The sequence below is a fragment of the Myxocyprinus asiaticus genome, chromosome 49 (genome assembly GCF_019703515.2).
Source record: "Myxocyprinus asiaticus isolate MX2 ecotype Aquarium Trade chromosome 49, UBuf_Myxa_2, whole genome shotgun sequence".
Lineage (NCBI taxonomy): Eukaryota > Metazoa > Chordata > Actinopteri > Cypriniformes > Catostomidae > Myxocyprinus > Myxocyprinus asiaticus.
Window position 1 is genome coordinate 9627405 of NC_059392.1, and position 23530 is coordinate 9650934.

The 23530-nt window shown below is 37.9% G+C and overlaps 1 protein-coding gene across 6 annotated transcripts in view; it reads left to right on the forward strand.

Moving 5' to 3' along the window:
* The window catches only part of LOC127438412 (rab GTPase-activating protein 1-like), a 131227-nt gene that overhangs the window by 83417 nt on the left and 24280 nt on the right, over window positions 1-23530 (forward strand). For 5 of the 6 annotated variants that reach the window (XM_051693978.1, XM_051693983.1, XM_051693982.1 and 2 more), the window contains exons 14-19: window positions 1854-1967; window positions 3698-3772; window positions 5515-5640; window positions 7438-7581; window positions 16685-16726; window positions 21951-22079. In XM_051693978.1, coding sequence (XP_051549938.1) covers window positions 1854-1967; window positions 3698-3772; window positions 5515-5640; window positions 7438-7581; window positions 16685-16726; window positions 21951-22079 — 630 coding nt within the window. Of the gene's footprint in view, window positions 1-1853; window positions 1968-3697; window positions 3773-5514; window positions 5641-7437; window positions 7582-16684; window positions 16727-19956; window positions 21509-21950; window positions 22080-23530 lie in introns of those variants that run through there. The other variant, XM_051693984.1, reaches the window with a different exon arrangement.

The following is a 23530-nucleotide window of genomic DNA, read 5'->3' on the forward strand; positions in this document are numbered from 1 at the left end:
CTATCTGCTTTTCTTCCAGATCTTATTCTGGCCTATCCACCATCAAGAACCATTTTGGTCCAGATTAGACCCTTTTAAGTGGCTCGCTTCTCTCTGCTCCAGAGTTTCTGTAATGCTTTGCCTCCCAGAGTCTGCTCGTGTTCTTCATCATGTGACTCTCACACTGCATTTGACTTGTTAATTCGATTTGCTGTTTAGCTTTGAAGAGGACTCTGTGCTGAGCAAGACACTCTTCCATGCTTCTTAATTTATGTGAGCTCTGTAAACACTTCACACAAGGTTATTCCTTCACTCAAGGACTCTTCTTGGTGTCTTTTTGACAAAAAAAAAGCATTTTATGCTTCCTTTCACTGCCCTGTCAATCTCAACCTTGTATTAAAGGTCAGTGTGGAATAAAGGGAGCTTGTGAAATGTTTGTATTGTATCTGCAAGGAACATGGATGACGATCAAAGAGCTTACAAAAAATTACCATCATACAATTAGTAATTGAGCTTTTCCAGTGTAGTCCCATAACGTGGTTTTGACAGAGAAGTGATCAGTGCTAATGTTTTTTGACAATCGTGCGTACCAGTTGAGGAAATTGTAGCTGGCTAGGTTACTATTTTAATGTTAAAAATTGATAATTTTGAAGCCCGTCTCACAGAGGTTGTTCAAAAGTACACTTTTTATGTGACGCACATCAATTTTAAAAATGACACCACACGTACCTCGGGTAGGTAAAATCACGGGTTAGTGATTTTCACAAACCCCAAATTAAAAGTATTAAACTTGGGCAGCTAACTTATCCCTGCACTGTTTGTGCTACGAACATGAATGATACCTCAAATCTTGCATCTTGTTTGAGAGTTTCTAAGCGTTCATACTTAAGATTTTCACCTTGCAGATGATACAATAACTGACAAAAATCCAACAGACATGCATTCAAGCATGGACTAAAGCTCTATCTTGGGACCAGAATGTCATGGAGACTTGGGGGTTGGCTGTTTTGGACCAGTAATCAACCACTTAGAAATCATTCATAACACATTAACAACAACATTGCAACCACCCAGAACCCCATAGCATTGTGCTGACTTAAAATATATTTTACTATTACAAAAAAAATGTTGCACACCCACACTGAAAGAAAACAAATCTATTGCTGTCGTTCCTCCACAAAGTGCCTTTTGAGGCAGTTGCGTAGCTCAGTTTTTCCCAACCCTGTTTCTGAAGGCCTGTTAACACTACACATTTTGGATGGGACAGGTAAAATAAAAAGATTTAAAATAAGCATAATGGTGACATCCAAAATGTGTATTATGTAGCCTCCAGGAACAGGATTGGGAAACATGTCCTGTACTGATACTGGCTCCACAAATGAAAGTGGCCAAAATAAAATGGAAGTGTGCCTGATCGTGACCAGAGACGTTATGTGGGTGAGACCGATCACTGATATACAGATGAATTGGTGAAATCATAACGTTGAATATTGTGACCATTAGAAATGGCAGTCTTGCCTTACAGCTAAAAGATCCAATCACCTATTTGGTAGAGACATCGCCTGTCAGTTTACTCGAGAACTATTTTGACCAGCCTGAAAAATAGCAGGGTTTTTTCTTTTGCATTATTTAAGATGTAAAAGCACAATTTATTATTATAGCATTGTTGTTAGATTTAATGGCTTATTTGAAATACGTTACTTAATTGTAATCTTGACTAGCTGTTTTGGAGATTTCGCCATTCAAGTTGATAGGAGCTGTACTTATATCAGTAGAAAATAGCCACTCAGAGGCATTACGAATATGGCAAGTCAAATGACTTGGCCTAAAGGGACTTTATCATAATGCGATTTTTGTCTTGACATAACCAACAGGACTCCGCCCAGGAAGCGGTCATTACCCGAGACATCCATCGCACCTTCCCGGCTCACGACTACTTCAAAGACTCAGGTGGTGATGGCCAAGACTCTCTCTACAAGATCTGCAAGGTGAAGTGAAAGCTGTCCTGCCTCCAGGCATGACTCACTCTTGCTGTCTGGCAACATGCATCATGATCACGCTGTAACATCTCTATCCACTGACCTTTGTTTTACTGTAATCCTAATGGCCTTGGTATATATCCGACCACATGTGTTGTTGAGACGCCCTTGAGATGGGTGAAAACGTACATTTGTTAATTTTGCCAGCCAAAGGCAGTTATACGTCATGGGTCTGTTATTACATTTCGAAATGATTCCAGACTAATAGCGTATACAATTATCCAGTGGACAATTATCCAATTACCTACAACACAGATTGAATCAAAGTGCACATTTATCTCTATATAATGAAACAGATGGGTCTGGCTCTAAAATCTGATTGGTTGGACCGCTGTCGAAACTAGCCAATATTTGCAAACCTTTGACCACATATCATTTGAATTCAGTAGTAACGCATAAGATACTATGTTGCTTGGCAACTGTGAACAGCCTTCAGTTAAGCTAATGAACTTTATTACTTGGTCAAAGAATTGTTCATTTTCATTATTATTATTATTATTATTATTATTATTATTATCAGTACATTTACATATTTATTGAATATTAGCATCTTTTATCATATTGCTGTTGCTTATAAAAGGCAGCGAGTCTCAGAAATTTTTACTTCGATGCTACGTCATTTGAAATGTTTGAAAATGCATTAATTTTGCTACAGTTGTGCCACTCATCCACACAAGAACAGTGTTACTTTACCACAAAAGGAGCGTTTCAATTGGATAAGCCACATTCGAAGCCGTTGTGAAATGACTATAAACGCGCCCTGTGAACACACATTTTATATTGAGGCCCCAAGTTTGCTACGTTGCTTGGCAACTAGAAACAGCGGACCGTTAGGATAACTCATTTTATTGAATTTCATTGAGCTGTTGCTGCCATTTTGATCGAGTCCATGCGTTATAGTGATTTTACTATGGGTAAGGTTGTTTTCAGAATTTGCAATTTTGCACAATTTAAATGTTAGACACAGAGAGAGTACATAAATTGATTGGCTAACAGATTACATGTCAAAGGACTTATCAGCTTGTGCCATTCATGACTGTACTTAAGACTGCCTTTGCAGATGTTTTCGGATAAAAAAAAAAAAGTGCACCATTCAGAGAAACAGGAGAAAAGCTGGGAGTGGTGGAGATACGGGGGGTGGTTGTTCTGTTCTTTGTTAAATCTCCTTTGTAAGGAGTCTTTAGAGCTTTTCCATCAGATGATTGGCATTGGCAGATTAAAAGGCTCCTAAATTGTTCAAAGGACCTTCATTCCAGCTAATCTTGGAGACAACATCCCTCAGCTCTGAGTGGCACACTTTGCTGAGAAAATCTTCCAACATTTACAGTCATTTAAATATGCCAAAGCACGAATACAGAAAAAATTTGCTCATTAATTATTGTAAATTAAAGTCGACATGAAATGGCATTCGCAACACATTTCTGTAGTATCTGTAATAAAGCGCATTTCTGAATTTAACAGAATATTTAGTGCGGAATAAAATAGGGTGGGACTTGCTTTTAGAGAAAGCATTTCATGTTATGAAAGAAAAAAAAAAATTCTATTAGAATAACGTGCACTGATTACTGGTTCAAGACCAACTTACTTTTTCCATGGAAGAAATTGGATAAAAATCGATGTTGGCTTTTAAAGAAAAAGCTTTTGTTCAGTTAACAATCTAAACTGCTGTTTATCCACAGGCCTACTCTGTCTATGACGAGAAGATCGGCTATTGTCAAGGCCAATCATTTCTGGCGGCTGTATTACTGTTACATGTAAGTAATTTGTGAGACTGCTTTCAAGTTTGTTGTTTCACCTCAATAGTAATGTTTCATCCATGTTATCTGCACAGATGAGGAATGAGTGCATGTTTCATTGGGCCATCTTAACGAGTTTTAGCATAAATTATCTTCTTTTATGGTCAGTCTACTCTTTCAGGTCAGCTATGTCTGAGCAACAGTTTGAAGATAATATTGCTGAGCTAAAGTTAGTTCAGTCATGACAACTTAAGGTGTAATAATCGATAAAGTATGAAGACTTGCTACATGAGCTTGTAAGGCATGCTGCTAAACGATTAGACATACAAAAGACATGCTGCTGCTGCTGCACAATAAAACATACACACAGTCACCTTGAAGAAGATTTAGACCGGAGGAGGGTTTTAGAAAGAAAACTCTTGTATAGCGATGCAGTGAAACCGGCTTACCTACAAACAAGGCAATTTAAATATTAGACACATAGAGATGCAAGTTGATTGGCTGACAGATTACATGTCAAAGGACCTGTCAGCTTGCACAATGTAGAGTTTCATAAATGAACTTTAGAATAATTTAAACTTTCGACATGTCGCGTCTGTATTTGAATACGTATGTTTCTGCACTTACTTGAAAGGTAATATTCGTGCCAATTATTAAACTCTGAAGAGAGTTTAAATTGAAAGAGTCTAACAAAAATCTTTCTAAAGAAAAGAAGGTAAAAATACAAAAATTGGTCTTTCGACTTTTTGAAGCTTGTTATGGAGCTGATAGTAGACAGAGGAAAAAGGACTATTTTCAGTGAGGAGACAGTGAGCAAGAGTGGGACATTGACAAAATGGTTTATTCCATATTTAATTAAACGGAAAGCTGAATATGGAGTTTTTTTTTTTTCTTTTTTCTGCGATGGCTGCTCATATGAGGCTTGATATTAGAGTGCATTTTGGGATTTCTATAATGTAGTGTAAGTGTCTTTCTCATGGCCTTGCTCAGGAGCTGTCAGGAATATTAATGACGTAGACTGTCTACCTGCAGGAGCCCATTCAGCTCAGGACACACATGCTGTCTGTGTGATTTAACACCCAGCTCTTTCTCTCGGTCTCAAAAACACAAACACACTCCCTCTCTGATACCATCAGGCAGACAGACACTGCAGTTGACATCACACCACTTTCTCAACATTTAACTGTATGTAATCTTTCCCTCCATACCTTAATTAATGAATTTATTTTAAAGCTGTGGATTTAACATGCTAATTTAGTGCGATTAATAAATAAAAACAAACATGTTAAAAAATTAACCCAATCAATCATGCTTCCTGACCTTTATGTAAATAAAAGTACCTTTTGTATTAGAAGTACATATTTTCCTACCATCAGAGCAATTCCAGCTTGAAGTACAGGAAACTTTGTGATTTTACGAGCCACGCCAGCAGGGGACAGTCAGCGCGCCTAAACAAACCTCACAAGCAGTGCAGCCACAGAATGCATTGCAGATTTCATCTGCTGTACTTTACTGGTCATTTCTATGTAGGAAAAGTTTATTGTGTGAAGGAAAACGAAGGTGCATTCCAATGTTCTCTCAAAAATGCCTTATTTCATGGACTTGTAATATAAGCCAGTAGTATTTATACAGCATAATTCATCCAGAAATCAGCCTATGACAAAACTGTAAAGGATTTATATGAAAATATGTAAGTAAGGGTAACAAAAAATATGGCTATACTAGCTGTAAAATCTCACTCTCTCTCTCTCTCTGTATAGATGCCCGAGGAGCAAGCCTTCTGTGTGCTAGTGAAGATCATGTACAACTACGGTCTTCGAGAGCTCTACAGAAATAACTTTGAAGATCTTCACTGCAAGTTCTACCAGCTAGAGCGCCTGCTGCAGGTTTGGCATTTAATGTTATGAGTTTGTCTGTGTTTATGTGGGCACACTAGTCCAGTCTCATGTCACTGTGTTTGCTGAAAGCTCTTTATGTTCAACCCCCTGGTCTCCCTTTTACAGCATCTCACAAGGAGACGGGAATTCTTCAGAGAGTTGTATGACATGCTTTCCGAGACGTGCAAGCCTAACCAAGGCTGATCGATGCTAACGCTCTTGGAATGAGTAATAAAAGGCTATGTGGAGTGGGATTATGGGCTAATGAGATTTCACTGTATGGAACTACCTAGCGACATAAATGGAAATCAAGCTACCAAAATATCGCACAAAACGTGCATTGCTTTTTATGGTCACGGCTGGTTAGGACAAAAACAAAGGATGAAAGGGGGCATTCATACCATACAAATTATGCATTCATCTGTGCTGTTTGTTGTTTTTTGTTTTTCTATGTAAACATGCATTGGTCGGACATTTTTGACCGATGTGCCTCATCTTGCTAATTTTCAGCATCTCGCACATGAACGTCACATTTTGAGAAGTCTTCAAGTGCTACGCTGGTTTATAGTAAGATATGGGCCACATCCACTCTAATCTGCTTTTAAGTATGCTTTTATGGACAGCGTTTATGAAACGCTCCATTTTCGTTGGAGGAAAAGCTGTTCTAGTGTAGATGAGAGGTGTTAACATAGCTGAATGAATGGGTTTTCAAAGGAAAATGTATTAGTGTGGACGTGGCCTTAGTTCCTTTAGTTTGCCAGGAATTAAACATTTCAACTCGTTGAAATAAAAATTATTCGTTACTTTATTATTGCACATTCTTGGTTTTATTGTGAATAACTCATCTGTGCATGTCATTCCAAAGAAACAAAATCTTTGTCTTTGTAAACTTTTATCAAAATGTAATAACTTGCTCTGCTTCTGAAATGACTTCACCTTTTGCCTTTCCCCCTTGGCTCTCGCTGATAGCGTCACACTCAATCTTGTATTTGAACACTCCTCTTGAGAGCTGACTATCTATGTGTGTACATGGGCCATGTCGAGTGCAAGTGGCGGCCCTCTTGTAAGCTATTAGACCCAATCCACTGGTAAATGGGTTTTAATTTTGTGCTAAAATGCAATTAAGGCTGAAGTAGCCCTCTTTCTGCGCTAAACCCAACCCGGTTAGTATCGACAAACTCCCCTGCTGCAAGAGCATTAGCATCGATCAGCATCGGTTAGGCTCGCACATCGCGGAAAACGTGTCAAATGGTACCAGGCTCTCTGGAAGAATTTCTGTCTCCACCTCTGAGTGAGTTCCTTTGTCTTCTTTTCTTTCCAAATTCATTTGCATGCGTTAACCTAACACTCGCACCTCTCAGATCAAACAGTGCAATCTATCCCAGAATAATATTCAATCTTCCGGCTTTCCCGCTTGTTTGTGCTGTGTGCCTGAAAAGGTCTTTTTGAGATGCTAATTTAAATGCCTTTGTAGATGTCGGTTAGCCCTTTGATTTATTCTCGGCCCAGAATCTGAATCTTGAGTGTGAATTTCTCCTGTTTTGTTTTGGTTTCTATGGCAAGCATCACTATTAATAATGCTCATACTAAGTGGTTAGTATTTTTGCCTAGTGGTTAACTAAAGATATTTTTTGTTTGGTCCCACTTACTATTTATGCTCTGTGCACTTCTGCTTTCAAATATACTGTAGATACAAATAATTTAGGCATCCCAACAAAAATGGGTATAGATGCACTTCGTATACATTTACTATACATTTTGAATTGGTTTCTCTTTTCTCGCCCCGTTTATCTCCTCTGTGTCCAGGAGCAGTTGCCGGACCTGTGGTCTCACTTCCAGGATCTGAACCTGGAGGCCCATATGTACGCATCCCAGTGGTTCTTAACACTTTTTACAGCCAAGTTCCCTCTCTGCATGGTCTTCCATATCACCGACCTGCTCCTGTATGAGGTAATGCATCCTCCTCCAATCACATAATTACACTGTGTCCTAACCAGGCATGACACAACAAGTCTCCAACGTTAACAGTAAAATGCTGTGTGAAGTGTCAAAATCACAGCCAATCAGAGCATATTTGATGCTTAAAATACACTCACTGAGCACTTTATTAGGAACATATGGTCCTTATAAAGTGCCCGACATGGTCTTCTGCTGTTGTAGCCCACTCGCCTCAAGGTTCGACATGTTGTGCATTCTGAGATGCTATTCTGCTCACTACAGTTGTACAGAGTGGTTATCTGAGTTACTGTAGCCTTTCTGTTAGCTCGAACTAGTCTGGCCATTCTCCGTTGACCTCTCTCATCAACAAGGCGTTTCCGTCCGCAGAACTGCCACTCACTGGATGTTGTTTGTTTTTGGCACCATTGCGAGTAAACACTAGTCCCGGGAGATCAGCAGTTACAGAAATACTCAAACCAGCTCGTCTGACACCAATCATGCCATGGTCAAAATCACTGAGATCTAATTTTTTTCCCATTCTGATGGTTGATGTGAACATTAACTGAAGCTCCTGACCCATATCTGCATGATTTTATGCATTGCACTGCTGCCACACAATTGGCTGATTAGATAATCACATGAATAAGCACAGTAGGTGTACTGGTGTTCCTAATAAAGTGCTCAGTGAGTGTACATGATACAGCACAAAATGTCAATTGTTTTAATTACAGTTGTGCTCAAAATATATTTTCAAAATCAATGCCAAAATTTCACAATTTCTGCCAGGGTATGCAAACTTTTGAGCACAACTGTATGTCTGTGTTATTTATTTCTTAAATGTTTTTTTCTTGCTTAAATTAACCTAATGAAGTTATATTGTCAGGCTCAGTAAGGTAAATGAACTCACTGAAAGCTCAATTGCTTCTAAACGTCATGATCTCTTTTAGATTTCCCAAAGCAGGCATTTTTGTCTTCTCAGAAATGGGCTTCATGTCATCCAAAAGAAACGCTTCGACCTTTCTGCTCCTCTGAGAGCTTTTCCTTTTATTTTCTCAACCAATTTTTCCTCATTTCCTTTCATTCAGCATCAGTGGTAGCCTGAGGCAGGACAATTAAAAGTTTCCTCAGCCTGTCTCAGTCAATGAGTCGCATGATGAGAATCTGTCAGATACGTGTAAGACACCTCTCTCTCTCTCTCTCTCTCTCTCTCTCTCTCTCTCTCTCTCTCTCTCTCTCTCTCTCTTTCACACTCTCTTTCTCTCCTTGTTCATCTATCGCTTCATCTCTAATTCATTTTGTGTTCTGCCTTCTTGCTTTTGACGTTCAGCCTCTTCTTTTGAGTAGCTTATTTATGCTCATATTTTTTTCATGCAAGCTCCCCTTAATCGCTAATTTTTCTAGTGCTTTTCCCAATTGTTCTAAAGCAGCTTTATAATGACTAGCATTGTTTGTTTGCAGATGTCACTTGGTTTGATATTTTGTTATATAATGCAGTGAATTTCATACATCTTCAAGTGCTACATTAAGTGTCCAATACTTTTTGGGGCCACTCTGTATATATACTTTTGTGCATAAGTACTAGGGATATTGAATTAATAATTCTGTGTGATTAATTATATAAAATATAATGTGCAATTAATCGTGTCCCTGGACCAGGGCTCCAGACTAAAAAAATGACTTAGGAGCCATTGGCTCCTAAACTGAAATATTAAGTTAATAATATAATATATATATATTTATATATATACATATTTATATATATACATATAAATTGTTTTAAAATATACTGCTACCGATGGACCAGACACAGAGATTACAAGAGTTCAAATTGAATGAAATCCCAGATGCAGTTTATTGTGCTACTCCAATCCCAGTCAATAATTACCAGAAGATTAAAAAAGTGCTACATACAGTGCATCCGGAAAGTATTCACAGCGCTTCACTTTTTCCACATTTTGTTATGTTACAGCCTTATTCCAAAATGGATTAAATTCATTATTTTCCTCAAAATTCTACAAACAATACCCCATAATGACAACGTGAAAAGTTTGTTTGAAATCTTTGCAAATTTATTAATAATAAAAAACGAAAAAAATCACATGTACATAAGTATTCACAGCCTTTTCCATGACACTCAAAATTGAGCTCAGGTGCATCCTGTTTCCACTGATCATCCTTGTGATGTTTCTACAACTTGATTGGAGTCCACCTGTGGTAAATTCAGTTGATTGAACATGATTTGGAAAGGCACACACCTGTCTATATAAGGTCGCACAGTTAACAGTGCATGTCAGAGCACAAACCAAGCCATGAAGTCCAAGGAATTGTCTGTAGACCTCCGAGACAGGACTGTATCGAGGCACAGATCTGGGGAAGGGTACAGAAAAATTTCTGCAGCATTGAAGGTCCCAATGAGCACAGTGGCCTCCATCATCCGTAAATGGAAGAAGTTTGGAACCACCAGGACTCTTCCTAGAGCTGGCCGCCTGGCCAAACTGAGCGATCGGGGGAGAAGGGCCTTAGTCAGGGAGGTGACCAAGAAACCGATAGTCACCCTGACAGAGCTCCAGCATTTCTCTGTGGAGAGAGGAGAACCTTCCAGAAGAACAACCATCTCTGCAGCACTCCACCAATCAGGCCTGTATGGTAGAGTGGCCAGACGGAAGCCACTCCTCAGTAAATGGCACATGACAGCCCGCCTGGAGTTTGCCAAAAGGCACCTGAAGGACTCTCAGACCATGAGAAACAAAGATTGAACTCTTTGGGCTGAATGGCAAGCGTCATGTCTGGAGGAAACCAGGCACCGCTCATCACCTGGCCAATACTATCCCTACAGTGAAGCATGGTGGTGGCAGCATCATGCTGTGGGGATGTTTTTCAGTGGCAGGAACTGGGAGACTAGTCAGGATCGAGGGAAAGATGAATGCAGCAATGTACAGAGACATCCTTGATGAAAACCTGCTCCAGAGCGCTCTGGACAAGGCGAAGGTTCATCTTCCAACAGGACAACGACCCTAAGCACACAGCCAAGATAACAAAGGAGTGGCTACGGGACAACTCTGTGAATGTCCTTGAGTGGCCCAGCCAGAGCCCAGACTTGAACCGATTGAACATCTCTGGAGAGATCTGAAAATGGCTGTGCACCGACGCTCCCCATCCAACCTGATGGAGCTTGAGAGGTCCTGCAAAGAAGAATGGGAGAAACTGCCCAAAAATAGGTGTGCCAAGGTTGTAGCATCATACTCAAAAAGACTTGAGGCTGTAATTGGTGCCAAAGGTGCTTCAACAAAGTATTGAGCAAAGGCTGTGAATATTTGTGATTGATAGATTTTATTTATTTCGTTTTTTATTTTTAATAAATTTGCAAAGATTTCAAACAAACTTCTTTCACGTTGTCATTATGGGGTATTGTTTGTAGAATTTTGAGGAAAATAATGAATTTAACCCATTTTGGAATAAGGCTGTAACATAACAAAATGTGGAAAAAGTGAAGCGCTGTGAATACTTTCCGGATGCTGTAGTGGGCCTGGGTAGCACAGTGGTAAAGACACTGGCTATCACCCCTGGAGTTCACTAGTTCGAATCCCAGGGCATGCTGAGTGACTCCAGCCAGGTCTCCTAAGCAACCAAATTGGCCTGGTTGCTAGGGAGGGTAGAGTCACATGGGGTAACCTCCTCATGATTGCAGTAATGTGGTTCGTTCTCGGTGGGGCGCGTGGTGAGTTGAGCGTGGTTGCCGCGGTGGCGTGAAGCCTCCACACCCGCTATGTCTCAGTGGCAGTGTGCTCAACAAGCCATGTGATAAGATATACGGATTGACAATCTCAGACGCGGAGGCTTTATTGAATAAATTATGGGAATTATTGTTGCAATTCTTTAACTGAAATAGTGACTAAATTGGTTGATAAACACTATACTTTTGAACTATTCTAGAAAAAGGAAATCATTACCATGGCTAAACAGTGATATCCGTAATCTTATGAAAAAATTAGACATTGCTTTAGAAAACTGCGTTATCTTCAAAATTAAGTACAGATACCTTAATTTATAATAGTCTTAGAAATAAAGTTTTGCAAGAATTACGTAATTAAAAAGTATCATATTACACTCAACCTATAGAGGACGCTAATGGACAAAGTTCAGTTTTATGGAAACAATTGAATAATTTAACAAATAAAACACGTGATCAACAGAGAATTAAAAAGCTGCAAATAAAGGGAGAGATTGTTAGTGTCAAAGCCACTATGGCGCATGAATTTAATGCATTTTTTATATGCTCAGCAGAAGAATTGGCTCAAAATTTTACACTAGCATTGTCAAAGGACAAGAGGAAGAATTACAAAGCTCCTTTTGTATTATGGAAACTGATGAAAGGAAAATAAGTGAAATCATAAATAAACCATAGAATTCTACAGCTAAAGATATTTATAATGTAGTAATTTTATTAAGAAATGTAGCTCCTTATTGACAGCTCCATTTAGTCTCAAATTATTGGCCAATTTCAATTTTACCTGTCATGTCTAAGGTCTTAGAGAAGGTGGTGTCAGAACAATTAATAAATCACTTAGAGTAATAATTTCTTCCACCCGCAGCAGTTTGGTTTTAGACCCCAGCACTCTACGGAAACTGCAAATTGCTGTTTTTTGGAAAATGTAAGACAATCAGGGGCATGATGTGGGAGCAGTTTTTATTGACCTGAAAGGGCATTCGACACTTCACCATGCTATTCTTTTGTCTAAATTAACTGCTTTTAATTTGAGTAAACAAACATCTGAGTGGTTTGCCTCATATCTACAAAAAAGAGAGCAATGTGTGATAATTGAGCAGAAACAAATAATCTTTTAAAAACAATAAATTAGGAATACACCAAGGTTCAATTTTAGGTCCATTGCTTTTTAGTTTATTTATAAATTATTTGCCAAGTTACTGCCCAGATATTAAGTGTCAGCTTTATGCTGACAACACCGTTTTTTTATACATCAGCTAAAATACCAGAAAAGGCAGCTGAGATTTTAAATTCCAACCTAGAGGGAATATCTCAGTGGCTCCAAAATAACCACCTCACTTTGAACGTCAGAAAAACAGTTTGTATGTAAAAAGGAACGTTGAAGATTAAGATGCAAAATAAAGAAATAGAATAGATAAAAGAGTTAAAGTTCTTGGGTATTATTTTAGATTCACATCTCACATTGGATGGACACGTAAAGAAACTTTCAAAAAAGGTAAAGATTAGAACTTGCATTATTTCAAATATATTAGACAGTACATCTCAAAGCAGGCGTCTCAGCTTTTTATGCATGCAATGATTTTGTCTCATATTTCATATTGCATCACAGTTTGGACTCAAACAAGTGAATCCACAGTAAATCGTATTGTCACTTTACAATCAGACTTTAAAAATCATGGACAATAAACCAAATTATGTGCACCATTGCTAATATATATATATATATATATATATATATATAAAACCTTTTTATTTTTAACATTTTTATAAATTTGTCCTAAATGTTTAAATGTCTGCAAAATAAAGCCCCACAGGTGTCATGTAAATTTCTAAATAGACATGATGGTAGTAGAATAACAAGGAGCACAGCAAATGATAACTGTTGGGTTGACTATCGTAGAACAGCTCAGGGGCAAAGGGCTTTTTCTGTGAAGGGTTCCCAACTCTGGAACATGCTACCATCTAAAATAAAATCAATAAAAGACATAAAATCTTTCATGATATTGGTTTAGCAGGGGTTTAAAAGAAACCAGAGCTGTACTCCTTTTTAATTGTCAGTGAAGTTTTGGTCTAATCTTTTATGCTAGATGTTACCAAGGTTGGGAGCAACCTTTAGTATTTATTTATTCATTTTTGTATTTGATTAGTTTATATTGCTTTATGTAGTTTTTAATGAGAAAAAAAAAAAAAAGCCTATCTAGGAACCTGAGATGCAAATTAGCATGTGCTATAATCTTTATGTACAATGCATCTTTTTTTTGTTTGTTGTGCTGAAATCATGTTTTTGTACTGTCCCTATACAAATAAACCATCAAATAAATCTATCTCGGACAGCTTGACGAATTCAATTGAAAAATGTGTTGCTGTAGGACATTGATAGGCTTATGTTCAGTAATATGGAAATATTACTGCCACAATAATTTAATGTATTTTAAATATTTGAATTATATTTATTCTATAAATTATTTAATGAATTATTGTTAATTAGGGGGGTTTCTCTGAAAATATATATGCCATTGGTTGCGATTAATTCAATGTCATGTAATTCATTTGATTACCAATTTTAATCCATTGACAGCGCTCATAAATACATAAAAACATACCCATGCTAGTTAGGTCAGGTGTAATCCAATAAAATAAAATATTCATAATATTGACAATTAGAGCCCGACCGATATGGCATTTTTGAGACTGATACTGATTTTAGAAGGGGAAAATTCACCGATTTACCGATATGGTGGCCGATATAGTCAATTTTTGAGCTGGAATGAAAACAGCCCTTTTCTATGTGGATGTTTCACCAATTTTGCACCGATATGACTATGCAAAGGTACTCAGAAGGCTGCTTTCTTAAATATTTTTATCAAAGAATATTTGACTATTATTATACATTGTCAAAAAAATTCTATAAATGAACTCTTGAGAAAATAAAGAATAAACAATAAATCGCTTAAAAAACATCAGTACTGTATGTTCAGTATCAGTCAGTTGCTTACCATTAAAATAAAGAATAAATTCAAATAAAATAAATAGCTAAATAAACATCAGTACTGTTTAGTATCAATCAAATGCTGACTATTTTAATACTGCCAGTCAATTATTGGCAGGTTGTAAAACAAGAAGCATTTACACCTGCCGAGACAAGAGATAAACAGCGGTGTTACATTGTATTCTGTTATACAAGTTCAGGGGAAACTTTCAACGGTGGAAAACCAGACTTTTAAATATTACAGTTTATAAATGCAATGACTGGAGTTGTTCGGTTGAAGGGGGTACCAAACTGTGAATCCTGAACAAAACAGTTTGGTGAATACATGTTTACACATTAGCTTCCCCTCAGCTGACAAGCAATGAAAGTAGCTACATGGTTAGCTAGTTAGCTGTAAGCTCGTTGTCACGGAGAGTAAAAGATGAACCAGCATTGCGTCTCACCAATTAGGGAACAACGTAGCGTGAAATCAACACTCAACAGACACAGTCCACCACCGCACCATTGTCTGCTGAGCTGCAAAAAGATGCTCTGATGCTTACCTTTCAATCTGCTACATTACTGACTGCACTGACAAACTATAGCTGGCTAACAACAAACAGACAAGAGTGATGGTTGTCAGGGACAGGGTTAATTGTTTTTAGTTATGGGAAAATTATGGGGTCATTGTTTAATCATGTTCCAGTATGTATTTCACAAACTAGTTAGCAGCTTACCGAGAAGAGACCACTCAACTCTGCACCGCCTAACTCCGCCCAGTCTGCAGAGCCACCGTCAGTTCTGAGTCAGCTCTGTAAACAGTGGAGTCGGAGCGCACTCTGCTAGACAAATTATGTAATGACACCAATTCTAAAGCATTGTTTTCTGCATTATATGTTCTGAAAAAAAGATTTCATATCGGTAAAATATACACCGATACCGATATATCGGTGGGGCACTATTGACAATATGAATAATGTTATAACTAATTTTAGTCCCATTTGTTTGCAGAAAACGTTTAGAGTAATTACATAAACAATGAGAATCATGGCCAGCAAAACATGCCAAAAGAGCTCTTCAGTGACCATCCACTTCCATGACGCACTGCAAATGACGCTTTTGAGTCGGTCTCCCTACACTCACAAACTACTTATATACTGTATTTGAATATATCTGAATGTTTTGCAATGAAATTAAAATATATTGTTTCTGTACTTGTAATTAACAGCATTTATATCAACATTTTTAATTCCGTCATTTGCAATGCTTCATGGGATTGTAGTTCATTTCCTCATGAAAGACGGTAAGTACAGTCTCAGAGCTTCGTCTTTTTGTCTGATACTTGTCAAATACTTTTTTGCATCAAATCAAAGTTTATAATGTTGTGATTCACCTCGAATCTAGTTGGTTTTGTTCATGGTTTAGAATGCCTTTAAAAAGGATTTTATGAAATCCCAATGGAAAAAATTTACTGTAAAAATACTTTGGGAGCCAAAACGCCCTGAAAAAAGCTGTTGCGCTCTTTTGTGTGTTATTGCCTTCTTTGGATGAATCGCATAGTTTGTATTTTCTACTTTGTTAATTGCTTCGTAAAAGTGTCTGCTAATTGAAAAATTGTAAACTTAGATAATAAGTCCTGATGGGTTTTGTTCAGATTTTTGAAAGCAGTGGCAACATGGTTTTAAAAACCGTTTCTGAATTCCGTTTTATCTGTGTAACCAAAGCATTCAGCTCTGCAGACACAGTTACCCACCCCCCCCCCCCCCCAACAATTTCCATTTAGCCCCCTAGCGCCATCTAGAGCCTGTCAGGAAGAGATAGTCTCTGCCGTCTGTTATTAATAGAGAACGCAGGATATTTTTAGCTCTGTGTTGCCATGTGAACGGGTTGTCTAAGCGATGCTTGAGACGGGTGTTTCCATGCAAGGCTGACTTCAGCATTGCTTCTCCGCTCGCTACTGTGATGCCACCTGCTCCCCTCTGACACACAGACACACACAACACACAACTACTGTCCGTCCTTCACTTTGCCTCCACCTGCCTGTCTGTCCACCTGAGTGTGTGTGTGTGTGTGTGTGTGTTTGCTTGATTGTTTAGCCTCCTCTTTCTCCCCTCCTGTCATTCCCTCACATTTGAACTCATTGTATGATTGAGCTATTTTTGGAAATGCAAATGCATTCAGCATCACTTGCCATTTGCACATTTCAAGTAGAGCACAAAGACAGCATTGCAACCACTCTGTTCCATTTAACCGAAATTGTATTGTGTTAATTACAATAAAACAGCTTTGTATGTAGTCCATTTGTTTCTGGAATATTGCTGTTTTGTAGTTCCAGGCAGTTTGATCTTCAAAGCAATCATTTGAATTGTGATTTTGTGTGTTTATTTTCATGTATTTTTTTTTTTCTATTCTCTTCACAGGGGTTGAACATCATCTTCAATGTGGCTCTGGCTCTTCTTAAGGTACTGCATCTCACCACACTTTCGTTTCCTTGTTTTAAATAGTTTGTTAGAGACACCGACTATTGTTGATTAAACTTACAGAAGCCAGTTAGTGCCTCAAGTTTCTTATTCTGATACTCCAGAAGCAGTAATGGAAATATTGTGTGTGTCTCCCTCTGCTGGACAGAAAAAAATATAGGTTTTGTACACATATAACTAAAAAATGTTCTTTAGGCCTATCTGTTTATTGTGCACATGCAAGACTTAATTACATTTACATTTAGCAGAAGCTTTTAACCAAAGTGACTTACAAATTAGGAACATAGAAAGCAATTTGTCATGCAAAGTTCAACAATGTCTGCAGTGTTGTACTGCTAGGTTTTCAAGGTGGCTGGAGTAGTATAGGCACTAGCGCAGAAAAAGAGACGGAGAAAGAGGTTTTTTGTTTTTTTTTGTACAGGTCTTTAAGACCAGTTAAGTTGTGAATTAATTTAATAATACAAACTTGTCACGGTCACGTTATGGTGTCATATGTTCTGCTGTGACTAATATCAAACAGAAATATGTTTACGTAACAGCCTTGCTATGATATGAGCCTTGTTATGATCATGTGTCAATTGTGGGTGGTTTGGGGATATTTAGTCATTGATTTAGTCAATCTATATATATATATACACACACATACATACACACAGTATATAAAAAAAGATATGTATATATATTTACTACAGTTTTAGTTTTGTAAAAAAAAAAAAGTAATAATGAATAGACCAAAAGGTCTTTAAGACCATTTCATGATAATAACAATAATGAATGAGTCATGGAAACATACTTACTTAACTGGAATTAACAGGTAGAAGATTTGGTTTCTCACCTTTTTCTGCACGCTTCTGAAATCGCAAGTGACTTTTTTTTTTTTTTAACGATGCATCAGCTCATTAAAAAAACATCATACATTTCCACACTGTGTGGCTGCTGTCTGAATGATGCATCTGCACATTTTTGAGCTTTGTTGTTTTGTTGTAATCGATCATCAGCGACACTGTGGGTCATTACACCTGCAATGCCACTTTAGCTCTATTGATACAGAACTGCATATAGAATTAGGACTGTCAGACACATGTGAACAGGTATTTTTCAAATGTTTATTTATTTTATTTTTTTAACAAGCACAGCGGTGGTCACTCTTTGGGGAAAAATAAGGGGGTTTTGTCATGTTGTTTAATTGAATACACATACAAACCACAAACTGAGGAGAATTCCATTGCTGTGTAGCTTAAAATGTATTGTTTTGTTTTTTTAATCCAAAAAGTATTTAGTATTTTCACCCAAAAATTTAAATTGTAATATGTTGATCCAAACCCCTATGACTTCATTTCTTCTGTGGAACATAAAAGGAGTCACAATTCACTTTCATTGAATGGAAAAAAAAGTTGTAATGAAAGTGAATGGAGACTTGAGGCTAACATTCTGCCTAACATCTCCTTTTGTGTTCCATTGAAGAAAGAAAGTCATACAGGTTTGGAACAACATGAGGGTGAGAAAATGATATAATTTCCCAATGTATTTAGCTTCCATTCTGTTTTATAGGGCAGTTTATCATTATTGGTTGGGTAATAATGTCTGCAGTAAGGCTTTAACAGTGTTGTGTTCTCAACACAAATACATTAGCTTAATCTACAAAGCCACACCTTTGTGTAAGCTGCAATGGCAGAATGACAAATGGTGCTATTACAAGAACAAGCTGCGCTGCTCTCAATGTGTCTGAGCTAACCTAAAGAGGAGACTCTGATATATCCACTGATTTTAATGTTGAGAAATAGACTGCACTGCCCTGTTCTGTTATTACAGCAGATGTGAGAGTGAGAAAATACTGTAATGTTCTCTCATTTCTTTTTAAAGCTTTGTAAACTCCAGGTGATTCATTAAAGGATAACTACAGAGAATATTTGTAATAAGACAAATCTCAAGGTACTAGAATTACACATGCCTGATGGTATAATTTGTTATCCTCTGAATGCATGCGTATGTTGACCAGCAAGGTTTGTTATGCAATTAGTTATGACAAATATTCTCTCATGCCCTTAGCTGTTCCAGTATGTTTAAACACTGGTTGGTAGAAGATAAGCAGAAAGCATACATTGATAAGAGACCTAATATTCGATACAGAAAAAAATAAAAAATAAATAAATTAAAAAAATATATATATATATGTATGAATTCTACTTTCTAAAAAATATAAACTCTAAATTAAAAATGTAATAATTGCTTTATAAATTTTTTTTTTCTAAACAATAGATTTTTGTGGAAAAATTGAAAAGGTCATACACACAAATATTTATTAAATAAGAACTTTTTGGTTAAAGACAGGAATTTGTACAAAGGGTCTTTATGAATTTGTCAATTATTTCATCAAAATATTATAGCATTTATTTTTACAATTTACAATAAGTTCAAAAATATTTCCTGTATTATGTTTGATAGGAAAAAAATATAATAAAAAGAAACCTTAAATTAGATTGTTTTGGTTTTAATTTTATTTCATAAATTCCAATTTTAGAATCAAAGAGTTATGTTATTTAAAACTAAAGACTGAAACGTTCATACACACTGTTGTAACTTGCAAATCTTTATTAAATCTTTAATCTTAAAAATATTTTCGGTCAAAGATTTTCCTCAGGATTTTTTGCTAGAGGTCTTTATTAATTTGTTGAAATTATTTTATGACAATAATATGTATGTATATATTTTTTTAAATGAAGTACTACATTTTATGTATAAATAAAATTATTGTATAATTATATACTATGAAATAAATGTTTATGAAATGTATTTGCATCTAAATATGAATTTAAAAAGTTTAATAATATGAATTTATAATAAGTTTAATAATGTCCAATGTATAGTTTGATAGAAATAATATATCTAGCTATGTCACTCATGTTTAAAATAAAATGGATATTAAATAGAAGACATTTGTAAAAGCGGGTTCACAGAAGCAGAGTGGTAAATAATATGAAGGTGCATGCGAGGAAGCAAGAGCTATACATTTAGACAGTGAAAGATGGAGAGGAGAGCTAGAGGGAGTTGCACTGCCTTGCTCCTATTGGCTAACCATTACGACATTCTCCCCAGAGGCTCCCAAACCCCCTCCCTTTCTGTCTTTCTCTCGCCCCATCTCATGCTCTGTTTCTCCACTTGTGCCTGTCTGCATCATCCCTTGGCGAGCATACAGCAGCCATTAGCATTTAGCATGAGCAGCATCACAGTCTCAGCCATGTCCACTTTCCATTCGTCCACTGCCTTCCGTTCCCTAGCAATGCCTCTCCTGTCTTCCTCTCATTGTCCTCCTCCTCCCTCTCCGCTGTTCCAGTGCCTTTTCTAACACCGACAGCATCTCTATCTGCGCCTTCCTCCTGTCTCTCTCCTGCACTCGTTGACATTTCCCTTCCGTCTCTTTAATTGGCTAGAGCAGATGAGCTAGTGTAACAGATGCCTGGGCTTCGTTGTCCACCAGAGAAGACAACCACCACCCAGTCCAAGACGTTTACTGGAACTCTGGACCTCAGGTCTCTATCTCTCCACCCTCATCCCAGAGTTGGAGATCTTGGATGTGTCTTTGGAATTTTTTCTTGGACTGCTTCTTGACTAATGTTGCACCTTGGTGCAATGGCGACGGTTGTTTTGGGGGAAGTGTAGTACCTTTTGGATTGATGGATGCTTCGAACGAAGACTTAGTCTTGTGTTCTGAGGGATTTCAGAGCTTCTGTATTTTTACTCTCTTCTACTTGTTTAATGATGCGTGAAACAATAACAAGGACTCAGCTTCTTACCGGACAGACTCCATTAACGCTCTTCTCAGCCTCTTGCCGACCTCATGTTTTTTTCTAGATGTATTTTGAAGCATGCTCATAAATTTCATCCTTGGAGCAGAGCTTAATCTACCTGATAACTCATTTTCCTTTTTTTCTGATTGTTCCTCGTTTCAGCATCATACCTCGTTAGATTAATCTAAGACTAGGGGGTCTGAGATTTAACGTGGTGCCTGGCTTTGAAGACGAGCAAAACAAGGAAGACATGCCGCCTGTCAGCTGTCTCGCAACAACCACGCGACTCTCTGTCTGCCTGTTGCCTGGCAACAGATTGCAAATTTGAGAATTTAGGAGGAGCTGGCCAATGATAAAACAGGATCCTCAGGTTGAAGCTTTTTATCTCTTAGAACTGTGTGAAGCCACATTTTGTTTGGTTCTGGTGTCTTTTAATCTCAATGCACAGCTATGATGTAAAGAAGACCAACCTAGGCGTGGTCTCAAATAGTGTTTACACTGCAGACTTGAAATGAATCCGTATTCCCTCTGCAAGTGCAAAATTGCTCTGTTTTTTATTCATTCCACATGCTTGTACACATCTAATCATGACCAAATGATGCCTCTGTTCTTGGCAAGACTGCTTCAGTGCCATCTAATCGACTTCCTGGACTGAAGTCAAAGTTGTAATTTACAAAATTTTTAAGATTGCTCGCCATCTCCATACTTCACCGTGGCTGATCCCAAGTCAGCCCCAGATCCTTCATGGGGGGATGATGCTGGGGATTCTGGGAGCTCCAAAGAGGTGCTTTCACCCCTGACTCCAGAGAGAGACTTGCCCTCACCGCCTTTATGGGGCCAGATGCCACCTGCGGTGCGGCGACTCGAGGAAGGGGGCACTAGAGAGGACAAAGCTGGGCTGGTGAATGACTGCACTGATAAAGTCATGGGCCTATTGGGCATGGGTCACCGCCTGTTTGTGCCCCGACTACTGGCGGTGAGGGACAATGGGCACAGAACAAGTCTTGTGCATATTTTTTGTAGATCTGTTATGTGATATGTTGGCAAGGGCTTGCCAGGCTTCTTGTTTGGACTCCATGTGTGCTTATGTATTTAGGAGAAGTGGTGCAAACTACTGTTTTTTTTTTTTTAATAATTTGATGGCAATCTTGTTTCATAATGTCCTTTATGATGTAATGATGTTGCTGTAAATGCTTAAGACTTTTCTTCTTCCTTGGCATCACTGGATAAGTGGACTTATTTACTAGCTGACTTATGTTCAGATAAAAATGTAATAAATAGTGTGCAGTGTTGTTAGGTTCACCAAAGGGCAACCGCTTTAGTAGAATGTTATCATCCAGGATAATTCCTCTTCAGGCTGTACATTAAGTTAATTTCCTTAAAATATGTCAATTATTATTTTTTGTCTCTGCACGCAGACATCCAAGGAAGACCTGCTTCAGGCCGACTTTGAGGGTGCCCTAAAATTTTTCCGCGTCCAGCTCCCAAAACGCTACAGGGCAGCAGAGAATGCCCGGCGCCTTATGGAGCAGGCCTGCAATATCAAGGTAGGAACCTTCTCAAAAATACCCATATTGTATCTCTTTGGCTTAGACAGTCCATTTTTTGAGAGCACTTGCCTGTGCAGTCTGTATCTTTAGAACTGACTGTAATGCCATGATACATGATATTTCTCTAAAACTAAAACATTTATCCCACACAATACTGAAATTTGCTGAGGTTTTAACTTTTCTCTAATGAGCCCATGTGAAAATTGACTAACATTTCTATAGAGAGTGAAAATAAGGATAGAAACTTACTTTACACAAGTGCACAAATGCTTGGCCAAAACACTGCTTGCATATGGTCCTATTGTACATGTGCTCTTGCGTTACTGTGGCGATAACAAACCTCAGTATTCAAGGGGGTAATAGTTACCCTCAGTTGCCTTTTAAAGCAAACTGCCTGTACTTTTATCTAGGTAGTTGGCTATACTACTATATAACTTGCTCAGCAAGATTCTTTTCAAACTGTTGCTTCACTATGACTAGTTGACGAAAGAGATAAACGACTGTTTGCGCTAATGTCTGCTATTGCACCCATTGTGGCAGCAGTGTAAATTGCAGTCTGACACATTTCGGTGCAACACAACAATGCATGAAATCAAGAAAGTGTTTGTGTTCACTAGTTAATGTTCAATATGTTTCGGGCCTGAAGCTTAAAAGTTGCAACAGCTACAGTTGGCATGGAGTAAGAGTAATGGGGCAACAGTACACTCACTGAGCACTTTATTAGGAACACTATGGCCCTAATAAAGTGCCCTACGTGATCTTCTGCTTTTGTAGCCCATCCGCCTCAAGGTTCAACGTGTTGTGCATTCTGAGATGCTATTCTGCTCACTACAATTGTACAGAGTGGTTATCTGAGTTACTGTAGCCTTTCTGTCAGCTCGAACCAGTCTGACCATTCTCCGTTGATCTCTCTCATCAACAAGGTCTTTCCGTCCACAGAACTGCTGTTCACTGGATGTTTTTTGTTTTTGGCACCATTCTGAGTAAACTAGAGACTTTTGGGTGTGAAAATCCCAGCAGATCAGCAGTTACAGAAATACTCAAACCAGCCCATCTGGCACCAACAATCATGCAACAGTCGAATCACATATTTCCCCCATTCTGATGGTTGATGTGAACATTAACTGAAGGTCCTGACCCGCATCTGCAATATTTTATGCATTGCAATGCTGCATCACGGTTGGCTGATTAGATAACCGCATGAATAAGTAGGTGTACAGGTGTTCCTAAGAAAGTGCTCAATGAGTGTATATTTATAAGGAGTACAACCATAAAGCAATGCTTTTTTCTTTCATGTATCTGGAAACACACGTTCTTAACTCTCTAATACTGTTTATTATTGATGTTATGAAATAATACGCATTGTGACTGCATGCATCATCTCCAGTATTTCCAAACGCTTCATATGAATGTAAATTATATGAAATAATTAAAAGTTGGCTTAATGT